This window comes from Athene cunicularia (assembly GCF_003259725.1).
Source record: "Athene cunicularia isolate RWA chromosome 1 unlocalized genomic scaffold, athCun1 chr1_part1, whole genome shotgun sequence".
Lineage (NCBI taxonomy): Eukaryota > Metazoa > Chordata > Aves > Strigiformes > Strigidae > Athene > Athene cunicularia.
In genome coordinates this window covers 84,598,894-84,621,249 of record NW_020799091.1, presented here as the reverse complement: position 1 = coordinate 84,621,249, position 22,356 = coordinate 84,598,894, and the positions used below count along the sequence as shown (strand labels likewise).

Sequence of the window (22,356 nt, the reverse complement as noted above, 5' to 3'; positions counted from 1 at the left end):
GGCTGCCCAGCCCTCTGCGGCCAGGGGAGGCTCGGCGCGTTGGCCGGCGGGCCGATGTCGGGGCGTGGCACTCTAAAACTTGAAGCAGCGGCGGAGGCAGCGCGGGTTCGGGTGATGGCGCCTGGCCGTGTCAGTGCTGGCCCCTCTGGGCAGGGGGAGCGCCTGTCCCGTCCCCCAGCGCGTCTGAATGTCCCCAGCTTGGGGAGGTCCTGCCGGGGCGCAGCCTGGGCCGAGCGGGGAGTCGTGTGCTGACTGTGCCATGAGACACGAGCCAAGCAGCTGTGCCCCTTATACGGAGTTTTCCCCATTGCCATTCATGTCCTGTCTGGGGCGTAGGGCACACCGTTGGCTTCTGAGGGTTTTTTGTGTGTGTTCCCTTTTACTCCCTTAAGTACTCCTGGTATACCTGCAGCCAGAGGAAGCTTATGTGCACATGATATATATGTGCAGGTATGTACGTGAGGGATGTATATATAGAGACGTGTACATGGCCCTCCTTTTCCTTTGGAGCCTGGAGACTTGCTATTTTTCTGAGGTGAAACCCCAGCCTCACAGGCAACCCACGTTCCTGTCAGGAAAATGCCGTGAACTGTCAGGAAGGGTTTTACTCCTGCTGACCCTCTGTGTATTTTTGTGGTACCACTACATAGTGGAGGAGTCACACTAGCTACTATCTGGTTGAACAGTTACTGAATTGCTGAGTGGATGACATTCTCTGAAGGGTTTTGTGCTTTATCCTTTGGCTGAACAGCTAAAAGGGTTATGTCCTGCACTTTGGGCTTTTTCTGAGTCGCAGCAGTACTAAGCCATGGAGAAGACCAGGCTTAGCTGAATGGGACTGTGTGGGAAGCCTTGTGTTATCCTTCTTGGGGTATTCCACCGCCGTGCACACTAGCCAAGTGGAGGAGAAGTGTATGGTTAGCGTCATGGATGATTTCCTAGATGCACACAGATCCCATCTGTGTTAGGATGTCTACAGAGTAGAAACTGGAGTTTAGTTTAAGCTGGTTGTCCCAGGGCATCTGAATAGTCAGTGAAGAGAACAGTTACCGCCAGCAAATTATTCTTCCTTCCTGTTTTCAGATAAGGACAGGTATCAGCTGGAGTTTCAGCTGGCATGAACTGTTGTACTGATTGTATCTGGTTCTAAAAATGAGGCTGAAAATAAGGAGCGGTGTTTCTGAAGAAATCAGCACCATTCCAAAAATTAATCCTAAATTATTTTGATGGCATTGGTTTTGATGACGCTAAATTCTTCTGTTCTGCCTATAGGTTGTGCATCATGAGGAAGCTTCCTTCTCTTCTGGCTAGGACACTCACTTCTGGGACCAGTGGCTCCCCAGTGCTTCCTGACATGTCTGAAGGTAAAGTAATTGGCTGTACTTTGGAAGATTTAGCAATGTTTCTAAGGAGTTTATTCTTTGAGGTGGTGGCCCTTCATGTGTTAATATGGTTTGGCTAATAAACATGCCCTTGAATGTTAGTTCATAATGTGGAAGTAGCAGAAAGTCACTGTGTATGTTTGGAGATTAATGGCAACAAATATGCACAATCATGCAGATTTAGAGGCTTGTCCGGTTCTTTAGTCTTGGAAGAGCGTTTTCTGATGATTTTCTGGAGGGACAACTGCTTCTCAGGTTGACTCTAGATAGAAAGTGAACATAGTCCAGACAGGTATTATGACAACTGGAGAGAATGGCCAAGAAATGGAGGAATTGAGTGGAAATAATGTTTTACAGAACTTCTGATGTGTCAGCACCATTAATTTTGTAAACTTGGAGAAACCTGTTAATCAGATCAGCAGCATTGCTTTGTGAAAATGCTCTTGACAATAGACCTTTGTGTTGAAAGACTGTTTTAGTGCTCTAATAGTAATAAACCATAATGTTCCTGTTTCAGAAGCTTTTTAAAAAGTTTTCTTGCATTCTAATCCCATTCTAATCCCATGTACTGCGAAAACGGGAGAAGGAAAAGGGCTGGAGACAAGTATAAATAATTTCTTCAAGAAGTCCTGCTTGTTTCTGAAATCTTCCCATTTGTTCTCTAAATAGAAACCACAGATTATCCAGTAAAAGAGAAAATAAGGGTTATTCATTGTCAGATAACTTTTTTCATTATTGTTATTAAATAGTAATTTTTGAGGTTAAAGGAGAGAAGCAAGGATACAGAATATTGCATATTTGCAAATTCTACTCTGCCCTTTTATTTGGATATTTGATAATGATACCACCTAGAAGGGCAGTAGAAATAGTGAAGCACTGAGGCCATACTGGTCTTGCCTCTGATTTGTTTCCAAGGAATGCTCATATTTTTTGGACTATAGTAACTATAGTAACTATAGTAACTATAGTAAATATTTGAGATTCTGTTTTAAAATGGTAACATTTAAATAATGTTATACAAACTTTTGCTGATACGTAAACTATTTTGTGTTAATTTGGTACCCATGCTTTCAGAAAACACCAAATACTTTATTCTTGCTAGTTTCCCATATGCTTCCTCACAACTTTGGGTCCCAGTTGTGAATGCCCTCATTTCTTCCGTGGTTCCCCCAAAGGCTACACCAAGCAGGACTTTAGAAGTTTCCTCTGAGGTAACTCTCATCTTGCTTCCTGAAAAATGCTCCAGATATTATTTCCAAAGTTAATAGTGTTTGTCAACAATACAATGGTAGCACCAAGTTTGAAAACCAGATTGGAATTACATTGCAAGCAAATACTACATAGAGCCAGTATACAAAGGAACTGGAAAGCTGGCATTGATGGGAAGGATGAACTCGGTTGAAAATACAAAAGTACGGACTGTAAATCAGGCAAGGACAGGTTGCCTACAGCTGCTTACTAAAATTAAGGAACATATGTGTAAGTGAAATTCAAGCAGGTAGAATAATCAGCTAACTCCTTACTAGATGTTGTTTGCATTGTTTCTTTTAATTGTTAATCTAACATGTGTTTTCCACTCCACAGGACACTTACCCATTCATGTGAATAATGGTGTGTTGTGGTAATCTGTACATATTTTAATATATGCTATAACACTAAACTTAGCTACTGTTTTTCCTTACTTTAGCATTCATGAAAAATGCTATTATTCTCTGTCGACTTGCTTAAAGCCTCTTTGCCTTCAGTGAATGGCTGTGATCTTATTTGTGGCAGTATTATTGTACTAGATCTCTGGCAGCACACTGTGTTTCTGGTGGCGTGCTGGGTAACACCTTTCTAAGAGGCTTGTGGGATACAAAATCTCTTGCGCAGCAACTCCTTCAGTATTTAGCTTCATTTTTGACATTTGAACCTGCATCTTTCACTGAACTCCAGACCAAGGTCTGTACCAAAACTGGTGGTAAAATACACTGTAGTGGCCTACCTGAACCTGGATACAGCCTAGGGAGGCACCAGCACAAGGGGGGACAGATCTCACTGTCAGAGATAAATGCATCAGTCTTGTACTGCTGCCCTTGTCCTTTGTCACAACACAGTGCAAATAAACTCAGACCCTGCTGTTCTGGCATTAATGATCCACTGATCACAGTTTAGGGTATACTGTGAAATAAGCAACATGATAACGACAGATAAGCTCCATTTGCTGTAGTTGTTTTGCATGTTTAATACATTTGCCAAATAAGAAAAGAGTTTATGGATTTTATGCTAAATTACTTACTTAAATTTCTGCTGTAAGGTAACCAATATCTAGAAGAGTGATACAGTCTTCCCAAGACTTCCCAAAAAAACAACTGTGCACTTTGGAGCCTGTAAAATGGACTAGATTTAGCTTGGAAACACTTCCAAGCTTTGTTCCTTTTATTGTTAAAATAAAAACTATGTGGTCTCACCCTGGCAAATGTTTACTTGTACGCTTAAAATTGAAATCAGAAGTATTAAATAGGTCTAATGGTGTATATATATTTGCAGGTTTGGACCTGAGATTTTTTTCAGAGCTTTTTACCTCTTTAAAGTTGAAAAGGAAGATGAACTTAGTTTAAACAGAGAAAAGTGCTGTTTATTCTCCCTCCATCCCAGCACAGTCTGCACATTGTTGGAAAATTGAGGTTTTGTGTTCTAGAAGCTGTAACAGTGTTTCTGCTAACACTGTATTGATCCAATGTATGCTATGGCAGCTTCACAGGTGGAGTATGAGTAACAACAGGAAAGTAGTACCCATTCTGTAAACAAGCCTGCTGCTTCTTTCAGACCTTCCCCCCTTCCAAAAAAAATCGACCTTAAATTTTCAATCAGTTTCTTTTGTTGAAAAGTTTTTTGTTCTTAGATTTAGTAGTAGAACTCTTCTAATTTCAAAACATGTTTTTAGCCTAATTTCCTAAAGAATTGATGCCTAAGCAGTCTATTTTGTCTTTGTCCGCTTATCTTCTTGTCCCCTTCTTCTTCCAGAACCTTTTGTTGCTCGATGTCAGCCAAAATAGATGAGCATAAATCTCGAGGAGAAACGTGGTTTCCACAAGCTTTGTGAAAAGTGTCTTCCAAATCAGAGGTTTGTTAGGGTGCCAGAGCTGGTGTTGGGGTCAGCCCCGGACCGTGGTGTTTGCTGGCAGCTGGCGAGTGGCTAGGATCTGTGTGCTGGCTGCTGGCAGCCAGCCCCTTGCCCGCCTCTGGGCTAACCACAGCTCATGGGCAGATGAAACAAAAGCAGGCTGTGAGTGTAGGGATGGGAGCTGAGGGTGTTGCAGGGGAAGGAACGAGAAAGGGGAGTCTGGGGGTATTGCAGTAGTGATGGTGTGGGGCACTTTGGTAGGAAAGCAGCAGAAGCTGAAGTGACTGTATGGAGAGGAGGGAGGCAGAGCTGAGTGGATCTGAGTGGGAGTGGGGTATGTGATTTACCTAGGAAATCAGGCTCTGTTCTCTCCAGGGTTCATAGGACAGCTTGCTGATCATTGTGAATACTCTGAGTGGGCATTTAGCTTGAAAAGTGCCAAGCCTGATGATGTCTAATAACCCAAAAGTTACTCAGTGTTATGATCAGCTTGTGAGTCACCAGCAGCCTTCTTTCTGTTTTACCATGAAATTTTGGATTTTTTTTGGTAGCCCTTCCTTGACGTGTCCCTAACTATTTTGTCCTAATATTTGAACCCCCTTGTATAAAAATATTTGTAAATAAGCAAGGAATCCCTACTATACAATTCTCAACTTCTGTTCTGAGCTTGAGAATTGTTGCTGCTTGTTTTCAGGTGTTTCCAAACAGCATACATTCACCAGCCTAACAGTGATGGAGCAGTTTGATAGATTTGAGGGGACCTTAGCACGCTTAATTATTCTTAAAATTTAGGAAAAACTTGTGCAGAACTAGTGTTAATTCTGATGTTGCAAACAGTGCCAGAATCAGTTTTATAGGTCTGGCTTCAGTGTCTTAACACTGTGTGCTTTGAGAGTGCTTAGAATTTAGGCTACGAAACCCTGCTGACAACAGCCAGTCTGCTGACATTACCTGCCTTCATGGGTGGAATTATTTAAATAGTACTCTTCTCATCCCCTGTCTTCTAGCTGCACTGTTCCTTTTTATGTTCTTTTATGACTTTCTGATTTGTGTTATCTCCACAGTTTTTTTGTGTTTAGGCTGAAATATTTTCACATCAAAATTCCTCAATCTGATCTCAATCTGCTCTTTCAGCCATTAATTAGCACTGCAGGTTCTTGACTGCATTAACAAACACTCTTTGTTGGCTATACACAATAAGCTACGGAATCATGTTACTCAACCCATTATTGTGATATGCCTACTAACAGCATCAGTAAATTTGGCCAAATTTCTGTTTCTGGGCTGCTATTTGCATGAATTTGCTTAATTTTCCTGTTCTGGGATGAGGATTGTGCCTTTTACACCAGGCAACCTCATGTTCATCACTTGCAGAGCTAAGCTTGATTTGCTTTGATTTTTTTTTTTTTTTTTTTCAGTGCGGAGCAGATTGAGGGATATAGTGGGAGCATCTACCAACTGGAGGTACAGTGTACATTAAATGTATTTTACTTTATTTGTGAAACCCAGGTAGAACTCAGCATTGTGGTAGTGGAAGTTAACAATGTTAGCTTGCTGACAGGGGAAGAAAAAAGATCCAGCTAAAAAGTAATTCAAACAAGGTTTCTGAATTGTTACTTTATGAATCACAAACTTCTGAGGTTTCTCTGGCAGAAGATCTTAAACACCAAAGGAACAAAATATGTGATCTTGATGCGTACAAGATTCTCCCATTAGCTTTGAATCCAATGGAAATTTAAGAGCTATGGAGCCTGGCTGGAAATGTTATGTTGCTATTACCTCTTGATTTATGTGTAGGTGGATTACCCGTATGGTAGATTTATGCTGCACTGGATTCATTGGCAGCTGAGCTGGTTCAGTGTGAAGCAGGCCACATTACAAATGGCCTGACAGCACCTATGTCACTTTGGAAAACTGTCAGCTTGGGATCCGTGTCTCCTTAGTCAGGAGCATCTCAGGTATTTTTTTCTTTGCTGTAACTTAATTTTAGATTAATTTGCATATAATTTAAATAATTGATGTTTTGGCTTTATTCAGGTGACCTTCCTCCCCCTCCATTACATTGAATAAGCCAGAGTTGACTGTAATCCTCTACTGTTAATAGTTCTGAAAAAGGCAATATAGCAGTCTGGGGGAATTATACTGCAGTTTGGTTGGTCACATAGTTATTGTATTGATTGTTAATTTTCTATGACTATGTTTGCTGTGCACTTCTTTCACACTTTGTCCACTGATAGGGAAATGAGAGAGGCTTGCATGGGTGGAGTGTCTGATGTGTCCAGGCCTTCTGACTAGGTTTATTTAAACAGGATTATAGGCACGCTAAAGAAAACGCCTGCATCTGGGAAGCTGATTTTTGCTTAGATCTAAGCAGAAGGGGGCTTGAAATTTTTGGTAGGTCAGCTGAAAGGGCTCTAGAAGTTGACTTTTATAAAGGCCTTTTCTGCAGCCCAGAATGGATGGAGAAGACCCACACCACATGGAAGTACCATCTGAGGATTGAGATTTTAGGGGTTTCTGGTCAAATTTGCTCTTCTGTCCATTTCTTTTTCCCCACTGCTCCCACACTGGAAGGAGAGCAGACTGAAGCCAGGATCATCACAGCACTGTTTTTCTGAGATAGGTATGTCCATTATGCTGTATAAAATACAGCAGAAATGGTTTGTAGAGTACTGTATGCTTCAACTACCATGAAGAAGTAAAGCCAGGGAGCCCATAGCCGGGAGTGCTCAAGAATGCTAAGTTTAAGATGGAGAAGTTTGGAGGACATGGATCATGTAGTCTTTGAGATCCCACTTTTAAAATGGAGTGACAAAGCATTGATACATGTGGAGACTGAACAGCCAGTGCTTTAGTTGAGTTAGGCCACAGAATGACTAAAAAGGACAAACCTAAGAGAATAACTTGATAGGGGTCCCAAAATTGGAACTAGGGAAGGAATGATACCTCTAGATTGCTGGGAAGGAGGAGAGACGCATGTTGGAGGAATGTCTTTGGCTGTTAATTTTGCTAAAAGGAAACTTTGGTTCATGATTTCTTTTGTAAAGGCCAGTGGCATTTTGTATTAGAAAGAAATACCTTGATTGTATTTTTAGTCTGAGTTTGTACTTAAATTGTAATTAAAATGATTCATCTGTTCATTGCTAATTGTAATCTAGATAGATTTGTGGCCATTTCAGAAATCGATAATGCAATTTCTCAGAATGTTTAGGGTAGGTATGAGTTAATAGATGAAGTATTGTTACTGTATGACTAGTACTGCAGTACTATGACTAGTACTGCAGTGTGTAACAGTATTTATCTGTTGAAAAATGTTATTGTCTTGAGCCCAATACTTCCATATGTTGAAGAATACATTCTGAAGCTGACGTTATGAAGAGTTCTGCTGCTGACCTCAGAGGAGCCAGGATGGGACTGGTGAAAACAGGATATAGTTAAATTTTCATTCTTTGGTTTCTCTGTTCTTGTAGACAAATTACTGATTTACACGCTAATTAATTTCTCTTGAACCTTTCACTGAAAGACCTTGGAAACAAATCTTTTAAAAAGCATAAAAGTACATAATTTTGGACATTGCATCTTTCCTTAGTCATCTAGTATATTCTATTTCTATGCAGTGGCATAACTTCAAACACTAACCCCCTGGAGGAGGGTGTTTCTATTTTCTCTGAACTGTGCAGTAATCATATTGCTCGGATGAGGTAAACCATATTTCATGTTTAAAACAAACAAAACTAATTGAAATTTTCTGCCAGACTTTTACTCTCTTTGATCATGGATTATTCTTAGTTCCCCAAAAATTATGAAACAGAAAAGAGGGAATATAAATATGTTGAAGTGTGACAGCTTTTTACTTTTCCAAAAATAAAACTCAACCCAAAAAAGTCTTCATCTGAAGTGGTTAATACCCAGAATCCATCCAAAGTCAAAGCTTAAGAAAAATTTTCTTTTTAGTGAAAAGGTTCTTTCTGTCATTTTCTTTCAGTTGTTTTTTAAAATTGGTTTTGTTAAACACAGTGGCACTCATATCTCAACAATGCAGCATGAACTACGGAATGAATGGCACGCATCCACAAGTTTAAAATGAAGTTTTGTTACATAATGTTTTATGTCTTCTCTTGCTCTATGAGATGGATTCATAGTTTTGCGTACTTCTTGTCTTTATACCGGAACTGTTACATTTTTAACCCTTAGATTTTTAATGCATTGTTGTTGATTCTGGGGATGTTAAGAAATACTTGCTTCATTCAGTCAGGTTGCACTTTTAAAGGGAGGGAATGCTGGAGTAACAGGTAAGAGAGAGTCTTGGGCAAGGTTGTTACACATACCTGTGCAAGGAGCCAACTTGGTAGATTGGAAGGAAGTGACAGTAAGTTGGCCCTTACTCCCTTCTGAGAGTTGCAACCCCTCTGACTTGGTGGTGCTGGAAAAGTAGCTCTGAAGGGGGTAGTGCTTCCTTTTCTGTGTTGTTTCTGTAACTTTGCTGTATAGTCAATAGATGGCTGGGTAGGAAAAGAGAGAGAAATAGATTCATTTTCCCTTTGTTTTAGCTTGCTGATGAAGTGTATGCTGTATGAACTAATGCTGGAGAGGGAGAACTCACCTGTGGATGATAGCATGTTAGTTATGATGATAGCAGATTAGTTATCTTTGTTGTTAGTACTAACTGACACTGTACATCTGCTTTACTTCTTGGGAGGGATTGTAAGTTGACAGTCCTTTTAAATTGGCACTGTAGGAAGAGTCGTGATACAGTAGTTATGGAAGACATGAATATGCACAGAACCTCATAGGTTAAATTACATCTGATTTGTTCTTTTCAAGGGGAACCATTTTGGTAGCATTCAGATCATCTCTTGTGCAAAGTATGTGCTTTCCACTTGTACACAAAACTATTTAAGTTTTCTGCAGTAGTTTTGCTTAGTATATCTCATCATGTGCATTTTACTTACTTTTCAAGGCGTGCTCACTGTGTCTTCCTATTTTTACTATTTTTTTTGGTTTTATTTTGATAATTTTCAGTGTGCCATCTTTTAGCTAGGGTTGCAGTTCTGTTGTAATACTCCAGACGGAGTGGTTTGTTTTTTTTTTTTTCTTACCAGGGATCATGTGCAAGCAATGCAAGAAAGAAAAGCTCTTCATACTTTACTGGCAAAACAACAGGAAGATCTCCCTCCTAGGAGAATGAAGGATAGCTACTTGGAAGTTATTCTACCTCTAGGAAGTCAACCTGAAATAAGAGAAAAGTACTTGAATGTACACAACAGTGTAAGGTAACGGAGCAACTGTGTTACACATACAGGAAAGCGTTAACTTTCATTTTCTATGTATGTAGGTATTTAACTGTCCAAAAACATATCTTACAGGTTTGGAAGGATACTTGAAGATCTTGACAGTTTAGGAGGTATGTATCTATGCCCTTGTAAAGAATGCACAAGCAGGGCAGACAAAGTGAGTTTGAGTACTGTTGAGCACTGTTTGGTATGAGGGAAGGAGACACATCAGTGCGGGAGGAAGTCACATCGAGGTGCTATATCAAAGGGGAATGAAAAAAAAGGAAAGATACCAGAGCTGAAAGAGAAGAAAGGATGATAAAGAACAGACGGAAGCAAAATTGCTCAGCTTCAGCTTCTTGCCTCTGCCAATTTTGTAAAGGACCAACTACAAGAATAATTTACTGAGAAATGATCCTAGATTATTAATCTGCATTGGATATTAAATCAGAGAAAATTTGCAGAGTGCACTAGTTCAAATTAAAACATAAGATATTTCGCTTTAAAAAAAATCACAAAACCCAACAGATAGGGAGGTGCAGATATCTTAATATTCCCTTTGGGGAAAGGAGAGTGTAATCTGGAAAGAACAGAATGTATCCGTTGAGAACAAATCAAAACCACTTGATATAGATTCTTGGGTTCTGTCTCCAAATTGATGTTAAGGGTAAAAACAACTCAGTTGTTTCATGAGTTGGCTTTTTTTTTCTCCTTTTCATTTATTTATGGTCTTTAAAAGGTCAAGATCCTTGACTTTTGTTTTGCAGATAAAATAAGAGCTAGGTCATTAATATTTTATAACTCAGATATACTTTTACCTTAAAATGTCACCAGCTGACTTCCTTCTTCATCAGAGTTCTGTAGCTGGTTGGGAGCATTTTGATGGAGGTTTTTGACAAAGAGTAAGTGCTTATTAACAGAAAGTTCTGAATAGAATAGGGGTTGGTTTGTTTTTTTTTTTTTTTGAGTAGGAAAGAAAGCCCTTCTGTGGATCCAGATGGGCAAGACTGAGAAGACAAAGAAACAAGTGAATGCATGTCACCTGTCTATCAAGGATAGACAAGATAGCTAGATAATTTATATTTATTTCTGGGATGTAGAATATACTGGCTTCAGTACCTGTCCTTAATTAGAAAAGGAAACTTGAAACTATTGGCTACCCTTCATTGGTAGATGAGATAAGCCTGTTTTTCATTCTGTGCCTTGTTTGTTTTCCCTGGAAATCTGTGAAGATCTTAAGTTTTTGCTTTTGCGGCACAGAATGTCTTTGCCTTGTTTGTAGTTGTACTGGGCTTCAAAGTAAGTTCCACTGGGGATGTATCGATTCGGGTTTATCAAGATTCTGTCCCAATAACACAGTATTCAGGATGCTGGTCAGTAGTTTTCACAAGAAAATGTACTGTTTCATCTCCCTTCTGCCCTGCCCCAATATATTCTGTGATCTGGCAGATGTACTGCATAAAGGTCTGATCGACTTCTAGTTTTTTGTCTTTGGCAATAAGATTTGGATAAATCCCATTCAGACTCTTATTAATCTTATTGATGTCATGAATTGATAGGCATAACAGTTTTTAGAATTGTGACTTCAGTAATTTTAGGGAAAAAAAAAATCTTAGATTACCTGGAAGGACAGAATTTGTCCCTCTCTCTTATCTCTCCTTAAGTACACACAGATACTCTTGACTATGTAAATCTGTGTTGAGGGAAAATCATATGAATACTGGAAAAAATAAGTATTTGCAACTTCGTATTATTCTAAGGAGCACGTTTACTTGGATGTGCTCTTAAGAGCACAGAAAATCAATTTAAATAGTGGTTTGGCTAGTAGTAATTACAGTATGATGTATACCTCTGACTATGCTTTCATGCCTGTAAGGCACAGTTTATCTAATCTGCACCTCTTTAAAGATGAATTTGAAAATAAGTCCTCGTCACATATCCTTGGACAACCTGCATGATAAAATAGAGGGTAGGAAGCATCTGAGACAGTGGGCTGCAGGGTAGAGGGAAGAGATTACATTGGATTGAGAGTGATGGATTGATTTAAAGTGCTCAGCTGAATTTCTCTGTGTGGTATGTAAATATGCAGATAACTGAGACATCTGCTGAATTAGTGGGTTTTTTAATAGCAATCCTGTGAGTTACATACATGAAAATGTGGAAGTTGTGTGCACTCTTACAGTATGATACTTCAGTTTGTGTTTTGCAGGTATTCCTCATGCTTCACAAAGATGACTTTGATCTGCTCCACTGAGGTTTCTGTTAAAGAGCTGACTCCGTTTTTGGTCTCTCCACAGTTCTTATTTGCTACACTCACACCAAGCAGGAAATGCAGCCAAGGTCTCCCTTATCAATAGTTACAGCTCTGGTGGATAAAATCAGTAAGTGGCAATTTGGTCAGTAGAAATGGTTTCATCTGTTTGCGTTACTCTTTCAGCAGCTACTGCCTTCCCATGGTTGTTACTGAGGATAATTTCTTCACTCTCCTGTTTAGTTTACTTCATCTTGTTTTGGCTTTGAACTCAGCACTGTGGCTTTTGTTGAAGGGAGGAGGGAAGAGGGTTTTGTAGATTCTTTTCACCATTTCTGTATTTCCCTTCCCTTCAAAATACAATTTTCATGCTTCCTGCACTTCTGTGTTTGGTTTTATTTTGGCAAGTGAGTTTCCTTAGTTGCATTATTGAACAGTGTTTGTTCTGGTGGGGTTGGACCTTGCTTGTGTCGAATGTCCTGCTGAACGCCTCTGTGAGTCTGCCGTCTGTCTGCCTCCTGTGTGCCTGCTTCCTTCTCCTGTTCTGGTTGTAGGCATCTGAAAAGGCAGAAACTGCAGGCTAGCAGTGTGGTCCCTTGCAACAACGCTCCTGTGTTGTCTTTGTCTGTGCTGCCACTTGCAGAACAAAAAAAGGTTTTAGAGTGTCTGGTCTTTCTAATATTAGATGTGTGATCTGTCTTCAGTAACCTCTAATGTTTGTCTTGTAGATTTGTGCAAGAAGATTATATATCCAGACTGTGACATCAAATTCACAGGCAATGTTTCTTGGGTTGGGAGGACCTCAATGGAAGTGAAGATGCACATGCTGCAGGTTAGTTCCTGTGACTTCTCTCCATATTATGACAGGCATGAGGTGCTTCAAGGGGAATTCTGGATGGCGGCATTAGCAATCTAAATTATATTTTCTAGAATAACTGTTTTTGAAGGACCTGAGACAGCCCTTGTGTTTCAAGATGGAGGTGACTTCCAGTAGTCTAGGTGCAGCAAGATACTCTGTTGCTAATCTTTCTTTCAAGAGATGCATTTTTCTTAACCAGCATTTTGTAATTAAATTGCAACACAGTACTCCCTACAGAAAAAATTGGTGGCTGTGCTCTGCATGTTCTTAAACAAATTTCTCCCTGCTTTTGAAAAACTTTATTTTCCTTATACCTTTTCATTTTATAATTTATAAATTTTAATGTTGATACTCAGATTCAGTATTAAATTGTATCTCTTGCGTTCATCTTATCTACTGTGTAGCATAGTTTTTGTAATAAGTTATTAAATACTAAATAATAGAAAGTAAATGAAGGGTAGCTAGGTTACACTGTTCAGTAAACAGAAGGAATATTAATAATTAAATTTAAAAATTCTTAACATTTCTATTGAATATTTACTGTCAGTTGATTAGTTAACTGAAAGGTCAATTAAGTTAGACTAACAAAGATAGGCTATAAAGACTTAAGTGGTGTTAGTGGCTATAATTCAGATAAAGAGGTAAATCTCTGTTTATTCAGTTGGTCTCCTTAAGTAAAGTCTCTGATGTAGAAAATAACGTTACACCTTTACTGTCAGAACTCCTCACAATGCTGGCATTTGTGGCAATTTGGTATTGACAAAAAATGCTTTGACATTTCTCACAGTAAAGGGTAAATGGGTCCTTTTACAATGCCTGTGTTTCCTCCCCTTCCAACTGAAGGTAGTAATCAATAAGCATTCCCTGTTTAATGTTTACATTGCAGAATTCCTGAAACTCGAGTTTTAATTTGTGTTATTTCCTTTTCTTCGACCTGTTGTGAGAGATCTTGTAAGGGATGACAATACATGAAAATAAACAACATTAACAGTGTGATGGCATAGTTGATGTCAGCTGAATAGCTTGATAAACACATTTACAATTTTAGAGTTTAAAAATATAATTTTTTCCTGTCTCTCTTAGCTACATGATGGTGATTACAGCCCTGTGTTAGATGCAACCTTTGTCATGGTGGCCCGGGATCCAGAGAATAAACGGTAATTTGTAGGACAGAAAAATAGTTTTCAGACTCCTGCTGTGGTGAAAATAGCAAACATGTCAGCTTGCCATGTATGTGTAGAGGCCATACAGTGTAGGTGATAAATAGATCACATAGTCAGTGTTTTCTGCTGGCAAGTGTTACTTTCCTGCAGCAAGCTTCAGAGCATTGCTTTCAGCAGTGAGATGACACTAGGAATTGTTGTTACTCTTGGGATCTGACCCTTTTCTTGAACAGATTTTGTTTGTGCCTGAATAACCGGTCTGATGAACGCAGAATTGAGTGAGTCTGCTGGAAACCTACCTGCAATCTAGTAGTTGTTAGAATTAATTGCCTTCTTGCCGTAAAAATGGAAAAGATTGAGTTTCAATGGTTAAATAGTCTTTGAGTGAATAGTACTGTAATTCCCTAATAGATACATGATAGGTCAGAATAATTCAGCCTAAAACTTGCTTATGTAAGTAACATGGAACTGATAAGTATTCCCACAGAACTTTAAAAAAAACCCAGCAAATTTTCTTATTTTTGGGGTTTACTTTCTGTGTAATTTCTTGGTCATTAAACTAACAGGCTGTTCAGTTTCAGTTTTGGTTTATGATTCCAGCACCAGAAAAATTGGTTGTATTTCTTACCTCTTACTTGTATAGCCTGCAAAAGTAATAAACAATTTTCTGTTTCTAACTAATTTAAATAATTGCCTGTATTTAATGAAGAGGGATATGTTTAATGAAGGAGCTTTGCTTGCAAAACAATTACATAAAATCTGATGGAATTATACACTCGCAGATTGACTGAGGACAAGCCTACATGGACTTGTGCAGATAGATACAAGCTTCAGTGGCTGTTTTTCAAGCCAGCTGGCCACAAGCCAGCTGTGTTTTGGAAGCATTCTGTCCATATAAGGAGGGCATTTATTCTATGTGAGGTAAAAACCTTTCAGAGGGCTACAGGGTATGTTGAATTGGTTATAGTGCCACAGAAACATGGTCGTGTGGCTTTTGGACCATTGCAAGCTTGCATGTCAGCAGCCTGGGGCTTGGACACGAAAGCCAATGTGTCCTGAGCTGAGAAGATGGAGAAGAAGCTGGTGTGTCTCCAAAATCCAGAGGTTTAGCAAACCAGGAAAGAGCAGTTTGTTCCAAGTGAAAAGATCTTCACTGCATGTCTCTTGTCACCAGCCTGAGTAAATACTTGGGGTAGAGGTGATTTGTTCAGCAGATATTTGTGTGTGTGTATGTATATATATATATATATATATTGTTCTGAGTATTTGTATAAATGTGGAAAACAGAAAAATAGTAATTAGAAATTATGGGGAAGAATGGCTCTTGAAAATAAATATTTGACTTTCTTTGTGAAAAGAAATAATTAAATGTTATATAATGAGGTTAGAGTAAACTTATTTGTGCAGTAAAATAAACATACAAATTTGTGCTCAAGGCAGCCTCCTATCATCCTCTTTGATAAGTGGTACACGCGGTAAACAGCTTCTGGCTGTTGATAAGGCTGTCATGGAAACATGTAGATTATAAGAATGCTTGCTAGCTACGGCACTGTGCTCTTTCTATTCCAGGAGGAATGATACCATTCAAGTTTTGTATATCTGTTTTAGACTATCCTAGATCATCACATCTTCATTTGCTGAGTTTCTAAACAGCTTTCTGCTTGAATAATCTTCATTATAATCTATGGATACAGTTTTAGCTCTTTAAGAAGCATGGATTCACCCCTTATCACTTTCTGAGTTATACTGTATAGTGGTTGGATTACTTCAACTGCCTATTCAGAGTTTAAACCAATGTGTTATACTGTTGGCAGCTGCACATTATGAAATAATATATTTATTTCTATGATATAACCTGAAGTTTGTCTTTTCATCTTGTATTGTCTATGTAAGCAAAAAAGGAAGACTGTTATAACATATTTACAGGACAAATTCTTGTAAAGTTTGTAACTTAAAAAAAAATTCCTGTCCATAGGCCAGCGTTTGTTAATCCACTTGTTACTGAGAGCCCTGAGGAGGAAGAAATCTTCAAGCAAGGAGAATGTATGTCATATTTCTTGGTAGTATACACATCTGCCTCAGGTTCAACTTAATAGCTGGAAGGAAGTAAAATTCAGAAGTTCTGCTACTTACAAATGCTCCTAATTTGTTTAAAAACAGATTTTTGTTCTGTCACGTGTTGTCAGTAAGAGTTTAAAAGCCTCTTACATTCTTGGAAACTCTTTAGCAAAACTGACAGACAAGGGCACTCCTGATGTGCTCTGCGCCTTCACTAGACCCCTCTGTTTCCAGGATGCTCACTGCACCTCAGATCTGAGTGCAGGGCAGGGTTTCCTTGTGCTCTGAGTGATTGATTGCGTGGTGGGTCTACTAGGTGCATCATAGCTCCGTACCTGTCTGGGGTCCCATGTTCCTTTTGGAAGGAAACTCCAAAAGAAGGGGGAAGAGCCAGGGAAGGAGTGTGTAGTTCCATCTTCTTTTGTTTCAAGCTGGAATTTTAAATCAGGGAATTAGAGAAATATTAAAAACTGAATAAACTGAACAGAAGATCTTTTAAGCTAAAATTTCCATCAGTGTGGCCTGTGGTGATAAGTTCTATCATAAATTTACGTTCTTGTACCACTGGCAAAACCTGAAGAGGATTGTTTGTTCTGTAGGGTTTCTTGTTTGATATGTTTTTCTGTACTTTGAGGGGAGTACTTAAGTTTTCTGTAGGACTGGTGGGTGGGTGTCATAGAATATGTATAAAATGTCTTCATCACATTGGTGAGGTAACAGTGAACTTCTGCCTTATTTTTAATTTGTAGTCAATTCTAAAAGCCAAACTTCTGTTTGAATTTATGGGACTGTGAAGTTACAGCTTTTAACTTACAGGGGGAAAAAGGAAAGAGATAGCTCATTCCAGGTTAAAATCTTGAGAGCAAAGCCATTTTTTTCCCCTTTTTCTTTGAACTGTAATACGATTTTTTGTGTGTGCGTTTAGTGAACAAGCTGAAGAGGATTGATTTCAGCACTGCTTCCTTACTGAAAATGGCTCCCACTGCAGAAGAAAGGAAAATTATTCATGACATATTCCTTAATACATTGGACACAAGGCAAGAAGGGGAGGGGTGGAGGAGGACTAAAGTCTTATGAAAGAGAAAAATGATGTGCCTTTTGAGTGGTTTTTAGTAAGAGAGTAGCATGGAATAAACACACATATTTTGTTTTCCCTTTTAACTATTTAAATTCAGTGGCATTTTATTTGAAACACAGGTACAAACTTTAATATGATGTTTGCATCTCTTACAAGAGTCTGTTAAAGTGTTAGCAGTGCCAAGATGGTGAAAGTGATAGTGTAAGCACAAAATGCTTCTGAGCAAGCTGTTAGGAATAATCTTGAGGAAAAAGGTTAATGATGTTTAACCAAGTAAGGGAATGGAATGGTTTTGCAGCCGTGTGACTTGCATAATCAAGGAGTTTTCTGCCATGATATTTAGAAAAAAAACCTGTCAGGGAAGGAATTAGCCATATTTTGACTGGGTAACCTTGCAATGTGTTTTAAATATAATACCTGACAACATTATTTGAGGGGGACTGTTGTTGGCATACTTCTCTTATACTTGAGCTTTGTGTGAAATCATCCAGTGCCAGTGGTGAACAGTGCCTAATAACATTAGTGCAATGTTGTATTTGTGGATAATTTATAATTTATATAATTTACTAACATTAAACAATTGTTATTTTCAAAACAGTTTACCAAACTGAGACACTCTTTCCCTTAAAATTAGCAGGTGTATTTTGTATGCATTCTGTCTGGATTTGAAAACCTCGAACCATCTGCATACTCTGTTAGTTCACTGTGTGCTTTTAATTCATATTATGGGTCAAAAAGCAGAGTAAGGCTTTTCTGACAGAGTGTGAGCTTTGTGGTTGTGATTCATCTTTTCTTTCGCATACCTTTCTCAAGCTGGTTCATTCACGTAAGGTTAAACATAAGCAGAAGTTTTTGAAAGAGCAGAGTGTAGGCTTATTGCAATAACAAATCAGAGTATCATTTTAGATAAGGCTTCAAGGTTAGTTGTAACACTGTTAAGTGATACCGTTTCTGGGTTTTGGGGTTTTTTTGGGTGGGTTTTTTTTTTTTTTTTTTAGTGTATGTCTGCATTTGCTGTTTGTGCATTTTTGACTTGCTGAATTTGGCTAATGTGGGCTGTAAAGTTTATTATCTCTTCCAAAGGACAGTAAGTTTCCGGAGTCGTAAATTACCACCCAATTCAGTGTGGATGGAAGATGCAAAGCTAAAAGGCCTACAGATTTGCCATCCTCAGGTATTTTGAAAAATATGAATGAATTACAGAAACAGTTACTTATGATTTGTCTTGTAAGACTAGTCAAGCCATTATTTTGTTTCTGTTCTGCAATCCTTGCAATGTATTTTGATCTTAGTTTCTTTTACCATTTTTTTATTATCTGTATGGATTGCCACTGCAAATAGAAGATTTTTACTTTGTTTTCTTTCATTTTCTATAAAGAAATTCCTTTGCAGAGTGTTTAAGTTGGGCTTCTACTTGCTGAAACAATTTGGAGTTTTTATCTTACATTGTCAGATGAGTTGGATGAACTCCTATTAAGCTGCCTCAACCATTTTGATTTTTGCATATATATTTCAGTAGTGCTTTTTATATGTTCAGATGCTGGGAGTTCTGTTAAATGCTATGAACTGAAGTGTTGACTTCAACACAGTGTTTTGAAAAGAATATATGTAATACAGCAGTTTGATTTTTTTTTTTTTTCCCTACATACAGGAACGGAACATCTTCAATAGAATCTTTGGGGGTTTTCTCATGAGAAAGGCATTTGAACTGGGATGGGCAACTGCTTGCAGCTATGGGTGAGTTGTAGGCCTGCAATATGTATATAATCCAGAGCCCTGTGCACATATACGTAGGTTAAGAAGTCAAGGTAACCAACCTAAGAATAGAAAAGACCTAGCTATCTAGTAGGATCTTGCACTGTTAGTGCACAGCACTATTTTACTTAGAGCATCTGTTTGTATTTATGAAGAGATTTGCATCTTGGTCCTTGGAGCTTGGTTTTTAAGCATTGCATGTCAAGATAGAAGATAGATCCTTTTTCTGTTTTCTTTAATCTTACCAAGTTATTGAGATTGACTTTTGAAGATATGTTTTCTTTCTAAACATATAAAATAGACATTCTATCAAATATATATTACATCTTTTCATTCCATACACAAGAGAAGTGGTTTCTGAACTTCCAGTAACTGCTTGTGCTTAAAAAGTGTGACTGAGGTCATCACCCAACAAAGATCTATACATAGGTTTAATGGAGCATGCATAGCCTGATAGAAAGTGTTTTATTTCAGTGCTTGGAAAATTGAGGCCTAAGCATTGATGGCATGAAGATTGCCTAGCAAGTGTAAGTCATAAGATACAGTAATGATGCAGTAATGTATCTTTAGAGAGTGTGTATTTTTTGCATGAGAGGTTTCATTAAAATGCTGACAATGAAATATTTTAAATTTCTCCAAACACCCTCATTATTCTTGAGAAGAAATTTCTCTTTTTCTTGCTCAGGAGTTCCAGACCTTTTATTGTATCTGTTGACGATATCATGTTTCAGAGGCCAGTTGAAGTTGGATCCTTATTACTGCTTTCTGGACAGGTAGGAGAAAAAGTTTGCTGTAGTGACTTTTAATCACTGATAATGAACAGTGCATTATGAGAGCGTGTGACTTTTATTGTTAAACAGTGTAAGGAAGTCTGTAACAGCTTTTCAGTGCCAGTGATAAATTACAAACTATAACTTTTATCTTAACTGTGCAGGTCTGTTACACAGAAAAAAACTACATCCAGGTTCGAGTACACAGTGAAGTTTATGATGCAGATACCAGGGAACACCAGACAACAAATATCTTCCATTTTACATTTATATCAGAAAATGAGGTCCCACAGGTTGTCCCCAAAACTTACGGAGGCAAGTATCCAATTAATGCATTGTCATCATAACTCTGTGGACAAGATGACTTGCTTTCCGTTGGAACACTGGTCATTTTAGTAGGTGGACTGTTGGCATTTGAATAATTTAACAGGATTTTATGGCAAGCCACATTTATTTTATGCTTTGATGACAGTGTGGATTGCTTCATAATCTTGCCATTCTGTGTAGTTGCTGTAGTACTGATACTGAGTTACTAATGTGGTTCTCTCTTTTCTCCACCTTATTTCAGAGTCCATGTTGTATTTAGATGGGAAACGACACTTTGCTGCAATCATGAAAGACATTTGACATGCTGAAGGCTGCATCAGCAGTGTAGCAGTATGCTGTCTTGGAAAGAGTTGTCACCAGAGATGGCTGACAGGTGTTTGCAATACTAAAAAAACCCACCCCAAAACAAAACCCCAAACCCCACCTTTTTAGTGCTATTTATGTATTTCCGTATATTTGGATTTTTTATTTTCTGCTACTAGGAATTGCTGAAAGCTACTTTTACATGCTGATGCTAGGAAAAAAAGGCTGAAAAAATACAATCTTATGCTTTAGATAGCTTCTCTTTGTCTGCTTTGAGAGATCTCATTGCAACCTTTGCTTGTCACCATCTGCCTTCTTTCCCTTAGTAGCTCTTTTTTGTGTTTCCCTATTAAGGGATAGAAGTTCTGTCAGAAGAATGTGTGCAGTAAGTAGATACACACAGATGAATTCATTTGACCTACATTTTTGTGTAAATTAGGTTTAGGGTCTTTTTTTTGACAAGGACACATGTATCTGGGCAGCAGCATAAACTTGGAAGTTACTAGTGTGCACAATGTAAAGCAGGTGTTTCCCATCAGCTGGGATTTTATAAGGTCATTGTAGCTCCTCTTTTGGATAGTTTGACATTGCTGTGGGAGGAAACTGATTTTTGCAGTGAAATGAGGTGGCCAGATGGTCTCTTCTGGCATTTTGTTTGCGTACAGCCAATCTTTGCCAGCCTCTTCTAACTTTTTTTTTTTTTGATGTAACTGTGAGTTCCTTAATGAATTGTTTCTCACGGTCTGTAGAGTTGAGATCTGATTGGTGAGATTGGGTGGGACTAGGAAATGGCACTGTAGAGCATAGCACTTTGGTTTGTTAGGGACTGGGAGCAGGAACGGTAAAATGCTGCTAAAATGGTAATGGTTATGTTTGATGCTGGAGTTAGGGGTCCAGAGAATCTGTGTTGACCAGCTCCCAAGTCAGCTGCTGAATGGTGGGGGGATTTTTATCGCACTGACTTTTTATCATACAGCTAGAGGACAGCCTCCTCAGATGGATTATTTGTCTGGTTCCATGGTAGACTGTAATGAAACATGAATATTGCACAGCTTTATAGGTTGTCAAGTTTACCTGTGAAGGACAGAGTAGCTTCCCACCACAGAGGGGACACCATGGTGGATTTAACTATGGCAAATAAATAACAGGACTTGATACTGAAGTGCTTCTGATGTGGTGGATAAAGTTTTAATAATCTCCAGTATCTGGCAGATAAAGCTCAACATCCTGAAATTAGGAAGGTGAGTGGATGGGAGGCATCAACTTCTAGCAGTGAGAATGATTAGACACAAGCACAAAATTGGACCTGTGGTACCTTCAAATCGAGACTGATACCCTGTCTCATCAAGACACCCAAAGAGTAGTAGTTGGACTTAATGGTAGGTTAAATGGATGAAATATGATGTCTTATAATACATAAGAATAGACTCTGGCTTCCTTGTTAGGTTTAAAATCTTTTGAAATCAGGAAGCAGCAAGTAGAATTCATGTGAATCAGCACAGATGCATGAAACAGGTTGATAAAATAAAGCAACATGTTGAAATTTTACTTCTGCATAAGAAAGTTTGAGACATTCACAGTTAGGACCAGCTTCCTTTGGTGCTGGAATAGCATGAAGGTCACGACTTCTAACAGCTGATTGCTATTCATGTCAGGATGGTGAGCGTTGTAAAAACCAGCATGTCATACATCAGCCTTTCCTTTCTTAGATTTGGCTGCCTTTATCTGTAAGTTAGATCGCTTTCCAGTAGAGGCACAAGGGTGTTGCCTGATACAGATCAGGTGAATGCATCACAGTGATAGTAAGCTCTTGGTTCCTTACATGGAGTTTCTCTCTTTAGCCATGCTCCAGTGCTGATGCAGTCTGTATGATGATATAATCTTTTTCTTTAATGATTATGACACTGTGGATATATATTGTATTTTCTGTTTTTCTTTTTAAAACTCTTTGGAATCTCAATATACTTGACTGACCACACAAATAAAGGAACTGAAATTCTACCCCAGCTTTTTCCCCTGTTGCTACATTGG

At 38.6% G+C, this 22,356-nt stretch overlaps 1 protein-coding gene across 6 annotated transcripts; it reads left to right on the top strand.

The window, feature by feature from the left end:
- The first annotated feature begins 1,271 nt into the window (after positions 1 to 1,271).
- On the top strand, positions 1,272 to 20,446 carry ACOT9 (acyl-CoA thioesterase 9). Of its 6 annotated transcripts, none has more exons than XM_026849900.1 (15): positions 1,277 to 1,364; positions 2,967 to 2,993; positions 5,907 to 5,952; positions 9,591 to 9,761; positions 9,855 to 9,892; positions 12,059 to 12,142; positions 12,741 to 12,844; positions 13,955 to 14,028; positions 16,010 to 16,077; positions 17,018 to 17,129; positions 18,254 to 18,344; positions 18,822 to 18,907; positions 19,611 to 19,698; positions 19,860 to 20,010; positions 20,264 to 20,446. In XM_026849900.1, exons 1-15 carry the CDS (start codon positions 1,283 to 1,285, stop codon positions 20,320 to 20,322), a joined length of 1,281 nt encoding a protein of 426 aa, XP_026705701.1. In that variant the 5' UTR covers positions 1,277 to 1,282; the 3' UTR covers positions 20,323 to 20,446. The 6 variants fall into 6 exon arrangements, with proteins under 6 accessions (XP_026705670.1, XP_026705701.1, XP_026705653.1 ...); XM_026849891.1 differs by lacking the exon at positions 2,967 to 2,993 and adding an exon at positions 7,063 to 7,111 and having other exon boundaries at positions 1,332 to 1,364; XM_026849852.1 differs by lacking the exon at positions 2,967 to 2,993.
- The last annotated feature ends 1,910 nt before the right edge of the window (positions 20,447 to 22,356 follow it).

Bases quoted from the DNA above. Each gene is read 5' to 3' on its own strand.
- ACOT9 (XM_026849900.1), top strand. From the start codon at position 1,283: ATGAGGAAGCTTCCTTCTCTTCTGGCTAGGACACTCACTTCTGGGACC. The intron at 1,365-2,966 runs GTAAAGTAATTG...TCCACTCCACAG, and splicing joins GCTTCCTGACATGTCTGAAG to GACACTTACCCATTCATGTG. The intron at 17,130-18,253 runs GCAAGAAGGGGA...TCTCTTCCAAAG, and splicing joins CTTAATACATTGGACACAAG to GACAGTAAGTTTCCGGAGTC.